We start from the raw sequence: 21,997 nt of genomic DNA, 5'->3' as shown, positions 1-21,997 counted from the left end.
TACAATGGACTACAATGGAGAAATGACATTAGCTACTTGTGACAACATGGATTAATCTCAAAACACAACAAAGCCAGTTATTTGTACTCCACCCTCCAAAAAGAAAATTACTCGGTCCCATGTGTCTCATCCAGTTACTCCCTCTGTTTAGTATTTAGACAGCAGAAGATTTATTTTGAAAGTGTTACTCGCTCAGTCGTGTCCAACTTTTTGGTGACTCCATGGACTACAGTCTGCTAGTACATCTGTCCGTGGAGTTCTCCAGGCAAGAATACTGGAGTGGGTTGCCATTCCCTTCTCCAGTGGATCTTCCCAACCTAGGGATCAAACTCAGGTCTCTTGCACTGCAGGCAAATTCTTTATCCTCTGAGCCACCAGGGAAGCCCTAAGAATACTGGAGTGGGTTGCCATTGCCTCCTCCAGGGGATCTTCCTGACCCAGGGTTCGAACCTGCGTTTCTGGAGTCTCCTGCACTGGCAGGTGGATTCTTTACCAGCTCGGCCACCAGGGAAGTCCAAGGTACTAATTGCTGACCAAAGAGCATCACGAGTGTGTGAGATGCTAGAACAGAGCATCTGTGGACTTGAATATGTGTAGGACTTCATCTACAAGGAGGATTCACAGAGAGTGCTTGCCCACGATCCCACAGTGCTCCCTGGGCTCTCACCCTCTCTGAGCACCTCCTTCTGCTTCAGCACCCCCACGAGGGTCAGAAGTCGGGGCAGGGCTGCCCAGGCAGCCACTGTGTGCTGGGCTTGGCTCCGCAGGGTCAGGACTCGACCTCCCCTCTGCTCCTTGGAGGCCTTGAGGAAGAGCTGCACTGTGTTCTGGTCCAGCAGGGCTTTGGAAAACAGCCAGATCCTAGGAAGGAAAGTGATGGGGGTGTGGAAAACGTTAGCAGCTATCTCTGCAGCAAATGGTGTTTTTCCCCTTCAAATAAGCCAGTCTGGCCATATGAAGTGCGTGCCTGAACCCCACACTTCAGACGCATCACGGGACTGCCTCACTGGGCCCTTAGCCCACAGGGCTGCAGTGTAACAGAGGGCTCAGATCACAGGCTTTGAGGTCAGTCAAATGTGAGATTGAATCCCAGCGCTGCTGCCCACTCACTGTATGGCCTTGCACAAGGACATAACCTCCCTGAACCTCAGTGTCTTCTGTAAAGTGGAAGAAAATGTGCAACTACTGATGCTGAACTGATATTGCTAATGAGTTATCAGTCTATGTTATTATGGTGAGGGACAAGGGGCAAAACATTCCCAGGAAGCCTGCTGTTAAACTTCCTGGAGAATCTGGGCCAGCGACATGGTGCCAATTGTCCGCATGTTTTTTTTTGTTTGTTTGGATTTTTTTCTTTTCTTGGCTCAAGTCACATAAGGCTTCCCAGGTGGCACTAGTGGTAAAGAATCTGACTGCCAATGCAGGAGTTGCAGGAGATACAGGTTCGATCCCTGAATAGGGAAGAACCCCTGGAGGAGGGCAAGGCAATGCACTCCAGTATTCTTGCCTGGAGAATCCCATGGACAGAGGAGCCTGGCGGGCTATAATCCATGGGGTCGCAAAGAGTCGGACATGACTAAAGTGACTTAGCATGCACGAGGCATGTTAAGACCTTAGTTTCCTGACTAGGGATCGAACCCACGCCCCCTACATTGGAAGTGCAGAGTCTTAACCACTGGACCACCAGGGAAGTCCCACATGTTATGTTCTTTATATGACACCACGGGAGATGCTCTCCAAGGGAGTATCAAGACCAGGGACAAAATCAGCCATGCTTTCCTTGGTGCACACTCACACAGGTGTGAGAGTGTGTGTGTGTGTTTCCCTAAGGAAAGGCACTATTTACAAATAATGCCATTGTTTGATTTCTCATTTTGCACTGGCTGCTAGGAAGCTCAGAGCCAAATCATCAGCCCCACTCTAGAAAATGGCATGCATTTCATTTACTGATGCCACTTTGATCATCTTCCCATTTTTTCTTCCTTTCACCCTAATTTCCTCATGTATTTTTTTTTTGAAACCCAGAATAAGAACTGGCAAGCTATGGACCAAAACCAGCCCACCTGTATATTAAATAAAGTTTTATAGGAACTTGGCCACTTGCATTGATTTACATGTTGTCTACGATGCTTTTGTGCTACAATAGCAGAGTACCTGCCACAGAGACCATGTGGCCCGGAGATCCAAAAATATTTACCATCCTGTCCTTTCCTGAAAGTTTGCCAATTGTTGACCTAGAACAATATACATTTTCATAATCTACCTCAAACCCTTTGTAGACTGGGAATAAGGCTTCCCAGGTGGCTAGGTAGTAAAGAACCTGCCTGCCAATGCAGGAGACACGGGTTCAATCTCTGGTCCAGGAAGATCCCCTGGAGGAGGAAATGGCAACCCACTCTAGTATTCTTGCCTGGGAAATCCCACGGACAGAGGAGCTTGGTGGGCTATAGTTCACTGGGTCATAAAAGAATCAGACATAACTTAGCAACTTAACAACAATTGTGAATGCTGTTATAACTAAAAAAGAAAGGAAAATAGATCAAAGTGGAAAATTGAATGCCTCCTCCCTTCTACCCCCTCAAGCCTTAAAATCAAGAATGGCACGGATGGTCCCATCCCATTCAGCTAGGGTCCCAGAGGGCACTTCTGGGTGATGATTTCCCATCTCCCAGGACTTCAGCCCTTCAACCTCAGAGGCCCCCTCCCTCCTTGAAGCTGCCTGGGGATGGTCACCTGGCTGGGGCGACCTTGCTGGAGAGCTGCAGCTGAACAGCCCTGGGGGCTCTGAGGACCTCCTGGTGTAGGAGGATGCTCATACCCCAGCCCCGGGTGTTCCTCCGGCTGTCCTGGCTCGCACTGGCCTCCAGCAGAACCAGCTCCTCGCCAGACACGTGCACAGACAGGGAGCCATTGAGGCTGCGCTCTCTGTAGCACCCGGCAGCTGCCTGCACCTGCAGGGAAAGAGGACAGAGTTCAGAAGCAGGGGTGTTGGGGGTTCTTCCCTGATGGTCCAGTAGTTAAGACTCCACCTTGCAATGCAGGGGACATGGGTTCAATCCCTGATTGGGGAACTAAGATCCTACAAGCCACAGAGCAACTTAGCATGCGAGCCACAACTACTGAGCCCTTGTGGCTCAAGTAGAGGATCCACGTGACACAATGAAAGATCTCCCATGACACAAGGAAGACACCGCATGTTATAGCTAAGACCCAACACAGCCACATGACAAATACATACATACTTTTATAAAACAGTAAAAGTGAAAGTGTTAGTCACTCAGTCGTGTCCGACTCTTTGTGACCCTATGGACTGTAGTCTGCCAGCTTCCACTGTCCATGGGATTCTCCAAGCAAGAATATTGGCTGCTGCTGCTGCTGCTGCTAAGTCGCTTCAGTCGTGTCCGACTCTGTGAGACCCCATAGACAGCAGCCCACCAGACTCCCCCGTCCCTGGGATTCTCCAGGCAAGAACACTGGAGTGGGTTGCCATTTCCTTCTCCAATGCATGAAAGTGAAAAGTGAAAGTGAAGTCGCTCAGTGGTGTCCGACTCTTCGCGACCCCATGGACTGCAGCCTACCAGGCTCCTCCGTCCATGGGATTTTCCAGGCAAGAGTACTGGAGTGGGGTGCCATCGCCTTCTCCAAAGAATACTGGAGTGGGTAGCTATTCCCTTCTCCAGAAGATCTTAACTCAGGGATTGAACCTGGCTCTGCCTGCATTGCAGGCAGATGCTTTACCATCTGAGCCACCAGGGGAACCCCTCCTTTTTATTTTTATAAAATATCCTATAATAAAAAGCAGAGGAGAGACAGGAAGGGTCTGTGGTAGCTGGGTATGCAGGAAGGCCTCTTCTTCCAGGAAGCCTTCCCAAGTCACACCATCACTGAGCATCACCAAACACAGTGAACAGCAAACACTCAGGAAGAGAAATAAGACAGAGGGAAGAACAGGGGGAAGCCTTCCCTGATCCCAGCTCCTTGCCCAGGAACAGAGGATCACCTTGTCCTTCCCACTACCTATGAGATGGGATTTCTGTCTTACAAATGGAGAAACTGAGGCTCAGAGACTCACATATTCAACCTGGGCCTGCCTAGCTCTAAAACTCATGCTTGTGCCTGAAAGAGGGCTGCTGGGGGGAGCAGAAGACCCCTGGGCAACTCAGTTACAGAAAAGTATGCTCCACAGTGCCCCTTGGGGCCCAGAGAACACCTAGAAGCTCTGGAGGTCAAAGGGGAGAGTGCCTGGTGCATAAGGAGGGGCCACACTTGGGGTGAGTTCCCTGGTGGCTCAGAGGGTAAAGCGTCTGCCTGCAAGGCAGGAGATCTGGGTTCGATCCCTGGGTTGGGAAGATCCCCTAGAGAAGGAAATTGCAACCCACTCCAGTATTCTTGCCTGGAAAATCCCATGGACAGAAGAGCCTGGTGCAGGCTATAGTCCATGGGGTCGCAAAGAGTTGAACATGACTGAGCGACTTCACTTTCACACCTGGTGTGAGGTTGGAGCAAAGGCCTGGCCAGGCCCCCCAGGGTGATGGGGGGAGGAGCAGGGTGTGAGCAGCGAGGCCCACTTTTCCACCAGCTCTGTAGGATATGAAGCCCACTTCCTGATCTGGGCCTCGGTTCCCCCACTACAGGGTAGAAATTGGCCCGGCCCAGTCTGCACATTACAATCACATGGGGAGCTTTTACAAGTATGCCTGGCCCCTTGCTACTTGAATGGATAGCCAGTAGTGTATCCCATGCAATGCAACAGTATTCAGTGATAAAACGAAATGAGCTATTAAGCCATGAAAAGACACAACGGAATTGTAACAGCACATTCTAAATGAAACAAGCCAATCTTTCAGTTCAAGGCTACAAACTGAATGATTCCAACTGTATGATGTTCAGGGGGTGGGGGGGACCTAAAACTAAAAATACAGAAAATGGTCACTGGTGGCCAGAGGGTAAGAGAGAGGGAAGGAGGAACAGAGGGATCGCAAAGGATCTTTAGGACAGTGAAACTACTGTGTATGATACAGTAAAAGCTGATTTATGACATTATGCACTTGGCAAAACCCACAGAATGTATGGCACAAAGAAAGAACCTTAAAGTAAATGATGGACTTTAGTTCATAATGAATTAATATTGGTCCCTCCATTTTAACAAATGTACCACACTAATGCAAGATGTTTGGCTTGTTTTTTAAACATTCTCCTTTTATCTATTTATTTTTTATTTTGGCCAAGCCGTGCAGCATGCAGGATCTCAGTCCCGGACCAGGGATTGAACCGGCATCCCACAGCAGTGGAAGCACAATCTACCACTGGACCACCAGGGAAATCCCACAAGATGTTAGTAAGTGGGAAAACCGTGTATTGTGGAGAACAGGGGTCTACGAGAACTCTCCACACTTTCTGTTCAATTTTCCTATAAACCTAAAACTGACCTAAAAAATGAGATTTATTAATTTTTTAAAAGAATGCCTAGGATGCCCTAACCAATCAACTCAGCATCTCCAGGCTGCAGTCCAGGAATGTTCTATTAATAAAACTGCCCCCACCTGCTTCTAATGTGCAGCTGAGGCTGGTAACTTCCAGGGTACACCGTGTCTTCTCTGATTGACTCTGTGGGCCTGAGAGGTCTTGTGGAGCATGCATTCTCAACAGGGGCAATATCGCTCTAAATGCATAATTGGTTCTTGTGGGGGAGTGGTTAAAAAAAAATAAGTTCTTATACAAGGCACAGATATGCATCTGCACGTAACAGAAATACAGGACATGTGTGGACTTAAATTTTCATAGAGGGGACGATTAGGGAAAAAGTGTCTAACAAGCCTCCTTGGTCGGGGATCCAGTAATGAAAATTAGGTTGAGAAACATCAGTGAAGAGATACCTGATATTTTGGGGGGGATGGGTTTGAGAAGGCTGGGTTCCTGTCCCCCAGGCTCAGCCCTCATTCAAACACAGAAATAAAGGGAGCAAAGGCTCCTGCTGTTTTAAAAAGTAATAATATACTCAATACTCTTAATGGCCTATATGGGAAAAGAACATTAAAAAAAGAGTGGAGATATATATATATATGAAGTGAAAGTCACTCATTCATGTCCAACTCTTTGCGACCCCATGGACTATACAGTCCATGGAATTCTCCAGGCCAGAATACTGGAGTGGGTAGCTATTCCCTTCTCCAGGGGATCTTCCCAACCCATATGTATAACTAAATCACTTCACTGTACATCTAAAACTAACACAACATTGTAAATCAACTATACTCTAATTTTTTTAAAAAGTAATAATAAATCTTGAATCCATTAAGTGACCCAGCACCCAGGGTTCCAACAGGACCCCTCCCCCCTCTTCATGAGTGCTGAGGACACACTGTGCTCCACATCCAGACTGCCTGGGTGCCTATGCAAGACCCTCCATTTATGGGCTCCATGACCTTGTACAGGTCACATCTCATCCCTGTGCCTCAGAGTCTCATCTGCAAAATGCCGAAACAGCAGCACCATGAGGCATCCGAGAGATGATCCACATCAAGGGCTGAGACCAGAGCCTGGTGCACGACAAACATTCAAGGGACATCAGCTCCCATTATAACTGACTTCAGTGATGGCACATTTTCCAATCTGACAGGTACCATGATTTTATACATCTCGAACGCGAAAAGGCTGCTGATGAGACAATGAACCAGTATGGGTCTGAAGACCCATCCTGATTTCAGAGATACCAACACATGAGAAAACACGCTTCTGAGAGTGATCAGCTTCCATTCTTCAGAGCCCTTCTCGGGCTCCCCTCGAGTTGTCAAAACCCACAGGCACAGGACGAAGGCCTCAGCAGGCATTTAAAAATTGCTATCGAATTCTGGTCCTCATCCCAGTGGGGGTTACCCATCTACACCTCCATCTCCCCAGCCGGCAGCCTAATTCCGGTGCACACGGCATACTCTCAAAGCAACCAAGGTGGGGGGCTTTCTACGGAGCCGGCCTGGGGGGAGCAGAGCACAGCTCTCCCACCTGGACTCCTTTCCCTGCCTCCTCCTTTCCCTGCAGAATGAAACCCTACAGCGTTTCTACCCCACACTGGGCAAAATACTCTGGGATCTAAAAAGCCATTCTGAAGGCTCATACAGCTTCTTCCATATCCAACTACAGGACAGGGTTTCGAGGACAATTCTGCCTCTCTCCATTTTCAAGGGTGAAATGTGATCCTTTCACCCTCCAGGGGGCTGAAAACCCTTCTTGTCTGGACAATCACTTCCAAATGACGGATTTGGAAATCTCCTTCCCATCTGTTCTTGATTCTGGAGGGGCTGTCTGGCTAAGCTTAGCATCGTGGTGTGGCCCTCCCCCTGCTCCCCCCTCTCCACCGCCCCTCCAGCCTCCCTTCCTTCCGCCCTAGCTCCCAGCAAGCTGGCTGCTCGAAGGCAATGCTTGGCAGGTAACTGAGGTCATCCCGAAGGGACCACCATCTGTACCTGCAAGTCTGGAGGAAATGCGGGTCCATGGGGACGTCTGAGCTGGAAGGAAACCACCAAGTGGGAATCAGATCCATTCAGCTGGACCGAGACCTGTTGGGAGGGGGAAGTGGAGAAGGGGTGAGGGGGTCAGAGGGAGCAAAGGAGTGAGCTGCAGAACCCAAGAAGGTGGCTGGCTGGATACCGAGGAGGGACAGGTCATCCCAGAGTTGTCCCAAACCCAGGCCCCATAGCAGATGCCTGAAGCCACCATCCTGGAAGGATGGTTCTCAGCCTAAATCTTACGGAGACTGCCTTACTTGGAAGCCTGAGAAGTGAGGCCCCAGACACGGGGCTGAGAGGACAGCTCTCAGACCGCAGACTCCATCCTCCCCCTGCCACGGTGTCTGCTCATGCCTCCCGTGTTCACGGCTGCCATTTATTTGACCCTGACTATGAACCAGGCACTGGGAAGCTGGTTTTACAATCATCATCTTATTCAATCATCACCCCTGCTCTCATAGGCTGGTATTACTATCCTTCTTCACAGGAGGAAAAACTGATGCTCAGTGAGATTGAATAATATACCCAAGGTCACCCAGCAAGTTGACAGTGGAGCTGGGATTCGAACTTGAAAGCTCTTTGGAGATAGGAACAGAAAACACAGTCATCTGTGCAGTCCCAATACATCGCACAGAGCCTGGCATGCAGCAGAGACACTATCTATATATGGTGAATTAATGAACATACCCACAGTGGCTGCTATATATGCACCAAAATGCACTTCCTTTCCCTTTAGGACACATGGCTAAAACTACATTTCCCAGCCTCCCTTGCAGCTGGGTGGGGGTCAAGTGATGAGTTCCCATCAGTGGAATTACTTATGCACCTGACCAACAAAAACGTCCTGCAAAATTCTCACCCTCTTTCTCCTCATCTAGCCAGCTGGGGCAGAGCCACAGAGTGGTGGGAGCCTGGGTCCCTGAGTGACTGTGTGGAGTAGACCCACACTGAACTGTGACATGACTGCAGAATAAACTTTCACAGTAAAGCAAACTTTTATCACAGTGGTGCACCCTGATTCATCATATGCACGCTGCTGAAATAAAGCCTGTGTTATCAGCTTGCCAGGGCCACCCTGCCACCTCCCATACAGGACACCCACATGCTAACATTAAATCCCCTCCTCCCCCAGCTAAGAGGCAGAACTCAGTCTTCTGACCTGGGATGTGATGTTGCGGTTAATGGTAGCTCGTGCATCCACACCACAGTCAAATGCTCCCTCGTGACTCTGTCTGAAGACAATGTCCCCGTCCACATTCAGGGCTTGGGGAAACTTCAGCTAGGAAAGAATAGACAGTACCTTTTACTCTCACCAATAGTCAAGCTCTGCCTGGAGGTCACCAACCAGCATTTGCCCAGCCCAGGGATGGGTACCTGGAAGAAGTGAACCACATCCAGGGCCAGGTTATGCCAGATTTCACCGTGCCGAGATCTGTTGTGGTGCAGAGCCTTCAAGTGCAGCAAGACTTTCTGGTTGACTTTCAGAGTGGCCTCGACACCTCTGTTCTTAGCCTGTACAAGAACCAATGTCCCTGAGAGAGGGGACTCCCCATTTCTGAGTGCCTGCAGAGGCCACCCTTGGAACCCAGCAATCAAAGTGGTGCCAAGATTGATGGATGAAAGCACAGTCTACACTGCGCCACTCAGAGGAAAGAAAGGGGGGCAGGTGCACAGGGAGGTCTTTGATGTGTGGTAAACTCCAGCACGCACAGGTAGGGTTCACGGGGTAGGCTTGAGGGCCTGTGTCTCATTCACAAGGAATGACTGTTCTAGTCACTGCTGCATTTGTAACACTCAGCATGGCACCCGGTGCACAGCAGGTGCTCAACAAATACCTAGACGAATGCAGAGTCACTAGCTGTAGTTATAGCCTGAAATCCCAAGGGCAATGCCATGTTAAATGGAAGAATGTTTAATTCACAGTGTGGCAGGCAGAAAAATACCCACCTTCCCCAAAATGTCCATGTCCTCAACCCTGAACTCTGGGAATCTGTTACCTTATAGGGCAAAAGAAATTTTACAATTAAGGATCTTGAGATGGGCAGATTATCCTGGATTATCCAATGAGCTAATCACAAGGCTTTTTTGGTTTGTGTTGGGCTTTTTTTTTTTTCGGTCAAACAGCATGTAAGATCTTAGTTCCCTGACCAGGTATTAAACTTGCGCCCCCTGAAGTGAAAACATGGAGACTTAACCACTGGACTGCCCGGGAAGCCTCAAGGATTCATATAAGAGGGAGGCAAGAAGGTCACAGTCAGAGAGAGGAAGATGCTACTCTGCTGCTGCTGCTGAGTCGCTTCAGTCGTGTCCGACTCTGTGTGACCCCATAGACGGCAGCCCACCCGGCTCCCCTGTCCCTGGGATTCTCCAGGCAAGAACACTGGAGTGGGTTACCATTTCCTTCTCCAACGCATGAAAGTGAAAAGTGAAAGGTGAAGTCTCTCAGTCATGTCCGACTCTTCGCGACCCCATGGACTGCAGCCTACCAGGCTCCTCCATCCATGGGATTTTCCAGGCAAGAGTTCTGGAGTGGGGTGCCATTGCCTTCTCTGAGATGCTACTCTGCTAGCTTTGAAAACAGAGAAAGGAACCATGAATCAAGACACATGGGGGGTTTTTAGAAGCCAGAAAAAGCGAAAAAAAAAAAAAAATGGATTCTCCCCTGGAGCTTCTAGAAAGAATGCAATCCTGGAAACACCTTGATTTCAGCCAAGTGGAACCCATTTTTTATTTCAGATCTCAAGAAACATAAGATAAACTTGGAGATCAGTCCTGGGTATTCATTGGAAGGACTGATGTTGAAGCTGAAACTCCAATACTTTGGCCACCTCATGTGAAGAGCTTACTCATCGGAAAAGACCCTGATGCTGGGAAGGATTAGGGGCAGGAGAAGGGGACGACAGAGGATGAGATGGCTGGATGGCATCACCGACTCGATGGACGTGAGTTTGGGTAAACTGCAGGAGTTGGTGATGGACAGGGAGGCCTGGCGTGCTGTGATTCATAGGGTTGCATAGAGTTGGACAACGACTGAGAGACTGAACTGAAGCCACTAAGTTTGTGGCAATTTATTATAGCAGCAACAGGAAATACATACACAGAGTTAATCATTTATTCACTCAACAACCATTTTGCTTCTGCCACATGCTAAGTACAAGCAGCAGGTTGCCATCTTTTCCCACCTGTGCTGACTGAGAAGTTAAAAAATGTCTTGCCATTAGAATCTTATCATTGGTGAACGTCTCTAAAAGAATACACAGCTTTATTTCAGAGCCACGATGGAGGAGGAATAAACAAACGTCCATGAGAAGCAAAAATGTGTGTCATTAAACAAAAATAGGGTTTTAAAACCCTGGAGGAAATGGCAACCCACTCCAATATTCTTGCGTGGAAAATCCCATGGACAGAGGAGCATAGTGGGGTACGGTTCATGGGGCCGCAAAGAGTTGGACACGATCGAGCACACAGGGCTTTAGAAAGAACAGTCAAATTAAACTAGATTAAAGGATCCCCATCTCCATGGTTCTAGCCTGGTGGTGTCAAGTGGGGTTTTAGGCCCAGTGGGTCAGATCTTCCAATTTTTTATAATTAGAAGCAGAGATCTGGGTTTTATTCCAAATCTTCTGATTTAAATGTTGACACTTTTTTTCTTTAATTTAAATGCTAAGCAGGCCAAACAAAACACATCTGCAGTCTGGATTTGGCCCATTTGCCATTTTGCAATCTCCGGTTTAAAAAACAGGACACACCACCGGGAAACATTTGCGCAGGTGTTCTGGGTCGTCCTCCCGCCCATGGTTTCCCCTCAGGACCTCCAAGGACTTCAACTCCCAAACCTGGGGGCTGCTCACAGCCCAGTTTGACAGGCAGGGAAGTGAGGCCCCAGAAACACAGGTCTCTCTCCATGTATAGCAGCTGGCCCAGCTTCAGCCCCAGACCTAAGGATATCCCTAAGGGAGAAACCACCACTGTCTTCCTTCTCCAGGGCCCAGCACACAGCAGGTGCTCAATACATGCTTGCTGGAGAATGGGGTCATCTCCTGGAGCATCTTTTCCTAGAGGGGTCAGGAAGGAGACTTGGATGAGGGCCCATAGCCATGTTGTAAGTACTCAAGATTGCACCCAAGTATAATCTTGGAAGGACTGATGCTGCAGCTGAAACTCCAATACTGTGGCCACCTGATGCAAAAAGCTGACTCACTAAAAAAGATCCTAATGCTGGGAAAGACTGAAGGCAAAAGGAGCAGGGGACGACAGAGGATGAGATGGTTGGATGGCATCACTGACTCAACAGACATGAGTTTGAGCAAACTCCAGGAGACAGTGAAGGACAGAGGAGCCTGGAGTGCTGCACTCCATGGCGTCACAAAGAGTCAGACATGACTTAGCAACTACACAACAACAAGCACTGGAGAAAGATCACTGTACTCCATTTGGATCCTCACAACAACTGCATAAGAGATGAGGATTGCTGTCTCCACTGCACAGAAGAGGAAATTGAGATCCAGAGACACAAGATGATTTGCTAAGGGCACAGAGGCAAAAATGAGTTTCACTCCTAGAAGACAAATGCTAAGACCTTCTAAGTCAGGGGTTAAAAACTACAGACCGAAAAAAAAAAAAAACTGGCCAGCCTGTTTTTGCAAATCAAGTTGTTCAGGCTGCTATAACAGAAATATCACAGACTGCATGGCTCAAACACCAGAAATTTTACATCTCATAGTTCTGGAGGCTGGAAGTCCAAAACCAAGGTGCCAGCACAGATGGGTTCTGGTGAGAAACCTCTTGGTTTGTAGATGGCTATCTTCTCATTGTGTCCTCAGGTAGTGGAGAGAAAGCTCAGCTCTGATCCTCTTTTTGGAAGGACATGAATCTTATCATTAAGATTAATCACTTCGTGCCAAATAGATGGGGAAAAAATGGAAACAGTGACAGACTTTATTTTCTTGGGCTCCAAAATCACTGTGCACAGTGACTACAGCCATAAAATTAAAAGATGCTAGATCCTCGGAAGAAAAGCTGTATGACAAACCTAGACAGTGTATTAAAAAGCAGAGACATCACTTTGCCGACAAAGGTCTGTTTAGTTAAAGGCATGGTTTTTCCAGTAGTCACGTACGGATGTGAGAGTCAGACCATAAAGAAGGCTGAGAACAGAAGAATTGATGCTTTCGAACTGTGGTGCTGGAGAAGACTCTTGAGAATCTCTTGGACTGCAAGTAGATCAAACCAGTCCATCTTAGAAATCAACCCTGAATATTCACTGGAAGGACTGATGCTGAAGCTCCAATACTTTGGCTACCTGATGCAAAGAGCCGACTCATTGGAAAAACTCTGATGCTGGGAAAGATGGAAGGTAGGAGGAGAAGCTGGGGGACAGAGGATGAGACAGCTGGATGGCATCACCAACTCAATGGACATGAGATTGAGCAAACTCTGGGAGATAGTGAAGGACAGGGCAACTTGGTGAGCAGCAGTCCATGGGATTGCAGAGTTGGATATGACTGAGCGCTGAGCAACTGAACAACAATCTTATCATAAGGGCTCCACCCTCATGACCTAATCAACCCAAAGCCTGCACTTCCAAATATCATCACATTAGAGCTTCAACATATGAATCTGGGGTGGGGGGTGGATATACAAACATTCAGCCCACAGCCAAAAGTTTTATCAGAACACAGTTGTGCTCATTCATTTGTGTGTTTCCTACAATGTTTGTGAGCTACAAAGGCAGAGATGTGTAGTTGCAACGCTGGCTGTATGACCTGCAAAGGCTACAACAGTTACCACCTGGTCCTTCAGAGAAAAATTTGATCAACCCCTGTTCTAAATTAGGTATATAATGCAATTTTTTTCTTTTTTTTTTAAATTTTGGTCACACCACGCAGCATGTGAACTTCCCCAACCAGGGATTGAACCCGTGTCCCCTGCGCTGGAAGCAGTCTTAACCACTGGACCGCCAGGGGAGCCCTAGAATGGACTTTTGACAGCACCGGGCCAACAGCTATTCACTAAGCACTGCCTGTGCGCCAGCCAGGCCTTGCAGCTCTCAGGATGAAAAAGCAGACATGTCCCAGTCACAGTCTCGGACTAGCACAGGATCCAGGCTGGGGTCTTTCTCCCAAGAGAAGAGGTGAGGGTTTTTAAGTAAGGGGGTGACAATGACCATGCTGGCGTGTTGCAGAACTCCCTCGGGCCGTCAAGTAGATTGAATTAGGCAGACAGCGGAACAGAAAACTCAGGCCGGAGAATGTTTGGTTCGTCCAGTTGAGAGAAGATGGCAACCTGAACCGGGGATCACTGGGGTGAAAAGAGCTCTGGGATCCTCACTTACCAGGTGCCGATTCCACGAAACCACGCACCCGTCCAGGCTCTTGGGGATGGCCCTGCCGTCGTACGGGTGGGTCAGGCCCGCGCAGACCTGGGAGGGACAACCACACACATACACACATGTGTGCACACACACAGATGGGTCAGAGGCAGATGGAAGCCCCTCCCTGTTGAACCCCGGAGCCCACTCACATAGGGGTGCCCGGCCTGGTAGCCCATGACCACGGTCTGCAGGGTCTCCTCTTGGGCATCCAGGACCACCCTGGTCTCCAGGGAGTAACGCCGGTGCCGCCTGTCGGCCGTGAAGGTCTCCTGCAGGAGGATGCGCTGCGGGAGGAGCACGGTCCAGGGGTGCCTGGTGTGGAGAGGGGGAACAGGCCAAAGCCATTAAAGCGGCTGGCGGGGTCAGACGAAGGACACCTGTGCCCCAGGGGCCTGTCACTGTCTTGCAGAGTTAAGACTTTGTTAGAGGGGGACTTGCCTGGTGGTCCAGTGGTTAAGAATCCACTTTCCAATGCATGGGATGTGGGTTTGATCCCTGGTCAGGGAACTAAGATCCCACACGCCACGTAGCAACTAAGCCCTCACATTCCAACTACTGAGCCCGCGTGCCACAACTAGAGAGAAGCTTGAACGATGCAACTAGAGAAGCCTGCACACTGCAACAAAGAGCCTGTGTGCCTCAGCTAAGACCTGATACAGCCAAATAAATGTTTTTTTAAAAAAAGACTTTGTCTATGTGCATGCATGCGAAGTCCCTTCAGTCGTGTCTGCCTCTTTGCAACTTTATGGACCATGGCCCAACAGGCTCCTCTGTCCATGGGATTCTCCAGGCAAGAATACTGGAGTGGGCTGCCATTTCATTCTCCAGGGGATCTTCCAGACCCAGGGATGGAACCTGGGTCTCCTGCATCTCCTACACTTCAGGCAGATTCTTTACCATCTGAGCCACCAGGGAAGTCCTTGCACATAGTAGTTGCTCAATAAATATAAATGAGATTAAAAAATGGATGAGACCTTGGCAAATGCAGTGGATGTTAGTTTTGGGTTACTGCTGCTGTTCTGACAGTAGATGCCTAAGGGCCCCCAGCTGGTCAGCACACAGCCTGGACTTCAGGCTGGGTCTGCTGACTTCAACCCCATGCTGTTCACCCCCCAACAAAGAACAGGCTTTTTAACCATCTGTGCCTCCAGGAACTGAAATGGTTCCCCCAGAGCAGCTTTCAGCCTGGGGTGATGAGACTATTTTCTATGCCCACCTTGGCACACTAATGAAAGGGGGTGAGGGACATGAGGGCTTTAAGGGAGGGGGCTCATCTCTGAGCTCTGGGTTCTGTCTGGGCCCCTCCAGGCAGCACGGCACACCCCACTCCCTGGTGACCCTCCACGCTGGAGAATAGGAGACCCTGGGCCAGCACCACACCTCAGGGGAAGCAGCTTGGGGGAAGGGGCCACACATACCAAAGGAAGAAGGTTCCCTGCTTCTGGTACAAGCTCCTGTCTCGAACCAGCTCCTCCAGTACACCCTCCAGCTGCAGGCCCTCAGGATGGCCCCTGGCACCAGTCCCCAGAGCTGTCAGCGATACATGACTCTTCCATGGCTGCAATGAGGACCAGGCTGATGCAGAGGGATGCCCAGAGGGTCCAAGCTGCGAAACATCCTGCCCTGGGGATCTCCAGGGGCAGCCCCCACTGCCCACTCATCACCCCAGGAATGACCACCAAGAAGGGCTGATCAAATGGGCTGCAGCCTCCATACCATCAGACCTCAAGGTTGCACAGGCACACCGCTATGGTGAGACCTCTCCAGGCACCCAGCAGAAATGAAGCACTTGAACGTCCAGTAGCAAGTGGCCGCCCTTTGCTCTGGGGTCAGCGCTAGTATGGCTGGGGTCCATTTTATAGATAAAGAAACTGAGGCTCAGGGAGGCTTACAGGCCAAACTAGTAGCCTTCCCCATCCCAGGTGAGGGATTCAGGGTCTCTCAATGGCAGAGCCTCCAGCACAGGCCACCTGGACCCTTACCTGCTCCATGTGCCTATAGGCTGCTGTTAGGTTCAGCTCCCGCTGGGGGCCCTTCAACCAGCAGTGCAGGATCTTACGGTCTCGGCTGTTCTCAGCATGAATCTCACTCTGCACTGCTGCGCTCCAGGCTGATTCTACTTCACTTCGGCTGCTAAAGAGGCTCTGTGCCAAAGCTGTCACCGTGGAAACCTGCAATGAGGATGAAGAGGCTGACCAAAGCCTTTGCACACCCTATTTCCTCCTCTTGGGATTCCCTTTCTCCCAGTCCCACTTGGTGAACTCCTACTCATCCTTCAAAACCCCTCCAATGCCATCTCTGAAGGGCACACAAGAGAACAGAGGGGTAGCTTTCTCTCCCTGCATCACTGTCATGGTTTTCAGAGCCATGGGAGGAACTAGTTGTTATTTTGGCTTATACCAGGGCTGGGGGAAGTAGAACTCTTTAGCCTTGTGCTGGACTGTTTACCCAGCCCACTGCCCTTGGCACAAGCCCCTCTAGGAACACCAAGCCCCTCTAGGAAAAACAAGGCTCTGCCTTGTGCCCTGCTGGCCTCTGTCCCTTGTTCATACAGCTCCCTCAGGGGACTCATGAGGAGAAGTAATGGGGCAAAGATGGAGTTTGGGAATTACCAAACCTCCTGCCAAAATATTAGAACTACCCAAGACCCTACCCCATACTTCACTGACCTCAGGTCACCCCCAGAACCTACGGGCCCCATTTCAGCAAATGGCACCTACTTCTACACAACTTTGTTGTTGCTGTTCAGTCGCTCAGTTGTGTCTGACTCTTTGTGACCCCACGGACTGCAGCATGCCAGGCTTCTCTGTCCTACACAATCTCCCAGAGTTTGCTCAAACTCATGTCCATTGAGTCAGTGATGCCACCCAACCATCTCATCCTCTGGTGTCCCTTCTCCTCCTGCCTTCAATCCTTCCCAGCATCAGGGTCTTTTCTGATGAGCTGGCTCTTTGAATCAGGTGGCCAAAGTACTGGAGCTTCAGCTTCAGCATCAGTCCTTACAATGAATATTCAGGGTTTTCCTTTAGGATGGACTGGTTTGATCTCCTTGCTGTCCAAAAGACTCTCAAAGAGTCTTCTCCAGAACCACAGTTTGAAAGCATCAACTCGGCACTCAGCCTTCTTCATGGTCCAACTCTCACATCCGTACATGACTACTCAAAAAATTATAGCCACACAACTACTTGAGCCAAAAACTTGGGGTCATTTATTTCTTCCTCACTTCCCCAAACCAATCCATAAGCAAGTCAGTCAGCTACACCTTCAAGTAAGTTCTGCAACCTGAACACCTGCCACCAACTCGGCTGTCTTCTCCCAGGCCAGGCCACCATCATGCCCCTGAGCTGGGTCACCTGCAGAAGTGGGCTGGCCGACCCCTCTTTGCATCCTGTCCTGGCTTTATCTGTCACATGGCTGCCCTCTTGAGGTCCCTAACCTTGCCAGGAGTCACCTGCTCCTTCTGAGTCCACCCTGTTGCCACCTGGCTCCTGCCTCAAGGGGACTGTGCTGTCCCCAGACATGCCCACTGAGCTGCCTCCTCCTGAGCCCAAGTCAGGCCTGGACCACCCCTACCCCATGTCCATTCATCATCCCAACACAGGGAGAGGCTTGATGCACCAGGTTCCCACGTGTGATACCACGGAAGTCCTTCTCTGGTTGCTTTTCTTCCAAACTCTGCTATGTTGCCTCACTCGGCAGGTGGTATAAAACTGACCTCCATCCTCAAAGTTTTCATTCTGCGTTTTAGCAAAAGCCTCATGTCTATTTGTTTCCAAGGTACCAGCTCAACCTACTTTCATATTTTACTGTATCAGCTGCTAAGCAAGGACATGAGACACTGAGGTTTACTTTGGGGTCCACTCTCCCAAATTCACTTGGCAACTAACTCTGAAGAGTGTCAATACTGAGTGAGCCAGACTTCATGCATCTGGGACCCGGTATGGAAAACCCCCGAACCTCAGTTTTAACCCTTTGCTCAGAAGATTTAAACCACAAGAAATCGGGCTTCCTGGCCGCTGGTAAGGGGGGGGGTGGGCAGGGGGCGTGGCTGAGCATGCGCACCCGGAGGTAGGTGGTAGCTGGGGTGTAGACGTGGATCTTGCCCTGCCTCTGGAGGCCCTGGCCCCTGCAGGCCACGTTTATCACCAAATTCTTGAGGGTCCAGGCCTTGCCCAGAGTCAGCTCCAACACAGCCTGAAACATGGCTCGATTAGGCCAGTACAGCCTGTGAGCCGTGGAGACCATCAGCCATGGACTGTCCAGGTTCAAGGCTCCTGCAACAGGCAGAGAACAAGAAACTAGTTATCCCCAGGGCAAGAAGGGGGCTTTTGGCAGGCAGCGAGACCCCTGTAGAGTCATCATGGCCACTGCAGAGCATATCTCAAAACTGGCATATCTTAAAAATGGGGATACAACATAAGGGAACTTTCCAGAATGACTGTAATGCTGTGAATTTTTACAGAAGCCTGGGTTTCACAGGTCTGTGCACCTGTCAAAACTCATCAAATGGTACCCGGGAGATGTGAGCATTTCACCTTAATGAATGATACCATACTGAAATGTCTAGGGGTGAGATGGACCATGGTTTACAACTTAATTTGACCTGTACCAACAAATAAGACAGATGGCTAAGTGGACAGACAGGTGACAAGATAGGTGGAGTAAAACATTAGTAGTAGAATCCACACTGAGAACATGTAGGTGTTCACTGCGGCACTCTTTGTACTTTTCTGTATGTTTGAAATGTTTTCAGGAAGACCTGCTAGACAGAAGAAACGCTAGGAAAGTTGCAGAGGGGGCACTGCAGTGAGGTCATCAAGAGCATGGCCTTTACTCTTCTAAGCTATGTGACCTCTTTGAGCCTGTGCGCCTAGCATCTGTAAAATGGGTACAACAGTTCCAATCACTGTGTCTTGGGACCGAGGAAGCATTCACTTGGAAAAGTAAACATCAATCATCACCATCATCAAAAAGTTGACATTCTACATAGCATATTGCCCTTCCACGAGGAACTAAAACCAGTCACTGGACCCCTCTCATATTTTGTAATAAATCTCCCACTCGCTCAAGGGCTAATTCAGTAAATATTGCTCCAGACTCTCAGAACTTGGCAGTGAACAGGAGGCATAGTGGCTGCCTTGATGGAACTTGCAGTCTGGGGGCAGTGGTGGGGGAGAAATCTTGAACAAATAAACATAATGAGACCTGTGCTGTGCTGTGCTTAGCTGCTCAGTCGTGTCTGACTCTTTGCAACCCCATGGAGTATAGCCCGCCACGCTCCTCTGTCCATGGGGATTCTCCAGGCAAGAATACTGGAGTGAGTTGCCATGCCCTCCTCCAGGGGATCTTCCCAACCTGGGGATCAAACCCAGATCTCTCTCATTGCAGGCATTCTTTACTGTCTGAGCCACCAGGGAAGACCTACCTAGGTAGAAAATGCTGAGTGCTAGGAAGGAAAAGAAAGAGGGAGTTGGACCAAGGTCAGGAGGGTCAGTGAAGACTCCCATAAACAGGACCATTGAGCTCAACCCTGAATGAGAGGCAGTGGAGTCTGTCAAAGGGAGGGAGCACTCCCCCACCTCCTAGTGGAGATAGGAGATTCACTATGTGGGGAAACTGAGGCTGAGAGGCCAGGATTCAGGGGGATCCAGCACAGCAAGGGTTGAGAGCAAGCTGCCAAGTTGAAAACAGGGACATACGAAGTAGAGTATAGTCAGGTGCCCTGACCTGAGGTACCAGTTCCACAGGCGATGGGGAGATTGCTCCATAGATGAACAGAGTGACTGAAAGAAAAAAGTTCCACAGATATGGGGCCCAGGGTCCTCAAGGAGAGCCAGAACCCCACCCGATAGGGAAGTCTATCAGTCAACAAGAGCACCCCAACTCATACATACATACATATATACAATATGAAATACTACTCAGCAGTGAAAAAGAATGAAATAATTCCATTTGCAGCTACATGAATGCAACTATTATCATCCTAAATGAAGCAAGTGAGAAAGAGAAAGACAAATACCATGTAATATTACTTAGATGTGGAATCTAAAATATGACACAAATGAACTGATCTGTGAAAAAGACTCATAGACATAGAGAACAGGCTTGTAGTTGACAAGGAGGAGGGAGAGTAGGGGAGGGATGGATTGGGAGTTTGGGATTAACAGATGGAAACTATTATATATAGAATGGATAAACAACAAGATCCTACTGTATAGCACAGGGAATAATATTCAACATCCTATGATAAGCCATAATGGAAAAGAATAGAAAAAATGTGTGTATATATAAAATATGTATATATATATATATAACAGAATCACTTTGCTGTACAGCAGAAATTAGTAGAACACTGAAACTCAACTATACTTCAACAAAATAATTTTTTTTTAAAGAGCACACACACTGTCCCTCTCCCATAGAGCCTCCTTCCAAACAAGTTCCAAGTTACTCTTAAACAAAAGCACGTACCCTACTCTTTCCTGGCATGTGGGGAAAAGGAACTTCAGAAACAAAGAGAAAAAAGAAATTCAGGGAGAACAGATCAAAGCCCCCCAATTCTATAACTTACATTCACAGAGAAGAGAAGATAATGCATTCATGAAGAACTTGCAGGAACACAGAAGAGCTCTTGGGAATACAAGCTAAACAAAACTAAAAATGTCAGTAGGAGGGCTGGTGGGTGAAGTTGGGGAAATCAGCCCTCAAAACAGAACAAAAAGACAAAGAGATGGAACAAAGGAGAGAAGAGAGAACATTAGAGGTTTAGTTTCTGAGGACCAACATCTATCTGACCAACAGGAATTTCAGAACACAGAAAGAAAGAAATTACCAAAGAAACTGTACAAGAAAACTACCAAGACCCAAATGGTAGGTCTCCACATTGCAAGGTTATATGCCAAGAGCTTAGTACAGTGAATGAAGAGCGATCCAAACCAAGGCTCATCATCATAAGATTTAAAGATCTGAGGAATAAGGGATTCCCTCATAGCTCAGTTTGTAAACAATCCACCTGCAATGCAGGAAACCCTGGTTCGAGTCCTGGGTCAGGAAGATCCGCTGGAGAAGGGAAAGGCTACCCATTCAGTATTCTGGCCTGGAGAATTCCATGGACTGTACAGTCCATGGGGTGGCAAAGAGTCGGACACGACTGAGCGACTTTCACTTTCAGGGATAAAGAGAAGCTCCTAAAAGCTTCCAGAGAGAGAAGAAAGGGTCACAGACAAAGGATGATGGATCAGAAATAGCACCAGACCTCTCAACTGATTCACATAGACAGTGCAGTGATGTCTTTGCAATCTCAAAGGGAAGTCATTTCCAACCTAGAGTTCTCTATTCAGCCAAATCAAATGAAGACAGTTTAAACATTCAGGGTTTCAAAATGTTTACATCCTGTTACAGGTTGAATTGTGTCTCTTGAATAGATATGTAGTCCTCACCCCTGGTACCTCCAAATGTGACCTTATTTGGGAATGGGATCATTGCAGATAAAATTAGTTAAGATGAGATCATACCAGAGTCCCAGGTGACTCAGTAGCGCTGGGAAGATCCCCTGAAAGAGGAAATGGCACGCCACTGCAGTATCCTTGCCTGAAAAAGTCCACGGTCGGAGGAGCCTGGTGGGCTCCAGTCCACAGGGTCACAAAGAGTTGGACACACGGAGCACACACAGACACTTAATGGAGTAGAGGAGGCCCCGAGTCTGATATGACTGGCATCTTTACATAAAGAGAGAAGTTTGAACACACACACAGCACCATGTAACAACAGAGGCAGAGGCTGTCGTTGTTGTTTAGTCGCTAAGTCATGTCCGACTCTTTGCGACCCCATGGACTGTAGCCCACCAGGCTCCTCTGTCCATGGGGTTTTTCAAGCAAGAATCCTGCAGTGGGTTGTCATTTCCTTCTCCAGGGAACCTTCCCAACCCACAGATTGAACTAGTGTCTCCTGCAGGTAGAGATTAGAGCAATGTAACTACTAACCAAAGAACGTCAAGCATTAATAGCCACCACCAGAAGCTAGGAAGAGGCAGGAAGGATTCTACCCAGGGTCACAGAGAGAACATGGTCCTACTGATGCCTCACCTTCAGAATTCCAGTCTTGGAGACTGTAAGAGAAT

The 21,997-nt window shown here is 48.8% G+C and overlaps 1 protein-coding gene across 1 annotated transcript in view; it reads right to left on the bottom strand.

The window, feature by feature from the left end:
• APOLTP (apolipoprotein lipid transfer particle homolog) overlaps positions 1 to 21,997 on the bottom strand; it is a 168,901-nt gene that overhangs the window by 75,506 nt on the left and 71,398 nt on the right. The window contains exons 29-38 of the mRNA XM_081560372.1: positions 17,941 to 18,152; positions 15,861 to 16,049; positions 15,297 to 15,436; positions 14,028 to 14,190; positions 13,840 to 13,926; positions 8,880 to 9,017; positions 8,665 to 8,784; positions 7,464 to 7,556; positions 2,734 to 2,951; positions 668 to 861 (exon numbers count right to left, since the gene is read on the bottom strand). Of these exons, the coding sequence (XP_081416498.1) occupies positions 668 to 861; positions 2,734 to 2,951; positions 7,464 to 7,556; positions 8,665 to 8,784; positions 8,880 to 9,017; positions 13,840 to 13,926; positions 14,028 to 14,190; positions 15,297 to 15,436; positions 15,861 to 16,049; positions 17,941 to 18,152 (1,554 nt within the window). The remainder of the gene's footprint in view (positions 1 to 667; positions 862 to 2,733; positions 2,952 to 7,463; positions 7,557 to 8,664; positions 8,785 to 8,879; positions 9,018 to 13,839; positions 13,927 to 14,027; positions 14,191 to 15,296; positions 15,437 to 15,860; positions 16,050 to 17,940; positions 18,153 to 21,997) is intronic.

The sequence above is a fragment of the Giraffa tippelskirchi genome, chromosome 13 (genome assembly GCF_054371585.1).
Source record: "Giraffa tippelskirchi isolate mGirTip1 chromosome 13, T2T-mGirTip1v1.2.pri, whole genome shotgun sequence".
NCBI lineage: Eukaryota > Metazoa > Chordata > Mammalia > Artiodactyla > Giraffidae > Giraffa > Giraffa tippelskirchi.
Note: the sequence above shows the minus strand (reverse complement) of the source record. Positions and strands in the feature narration are given on the sequence as shown.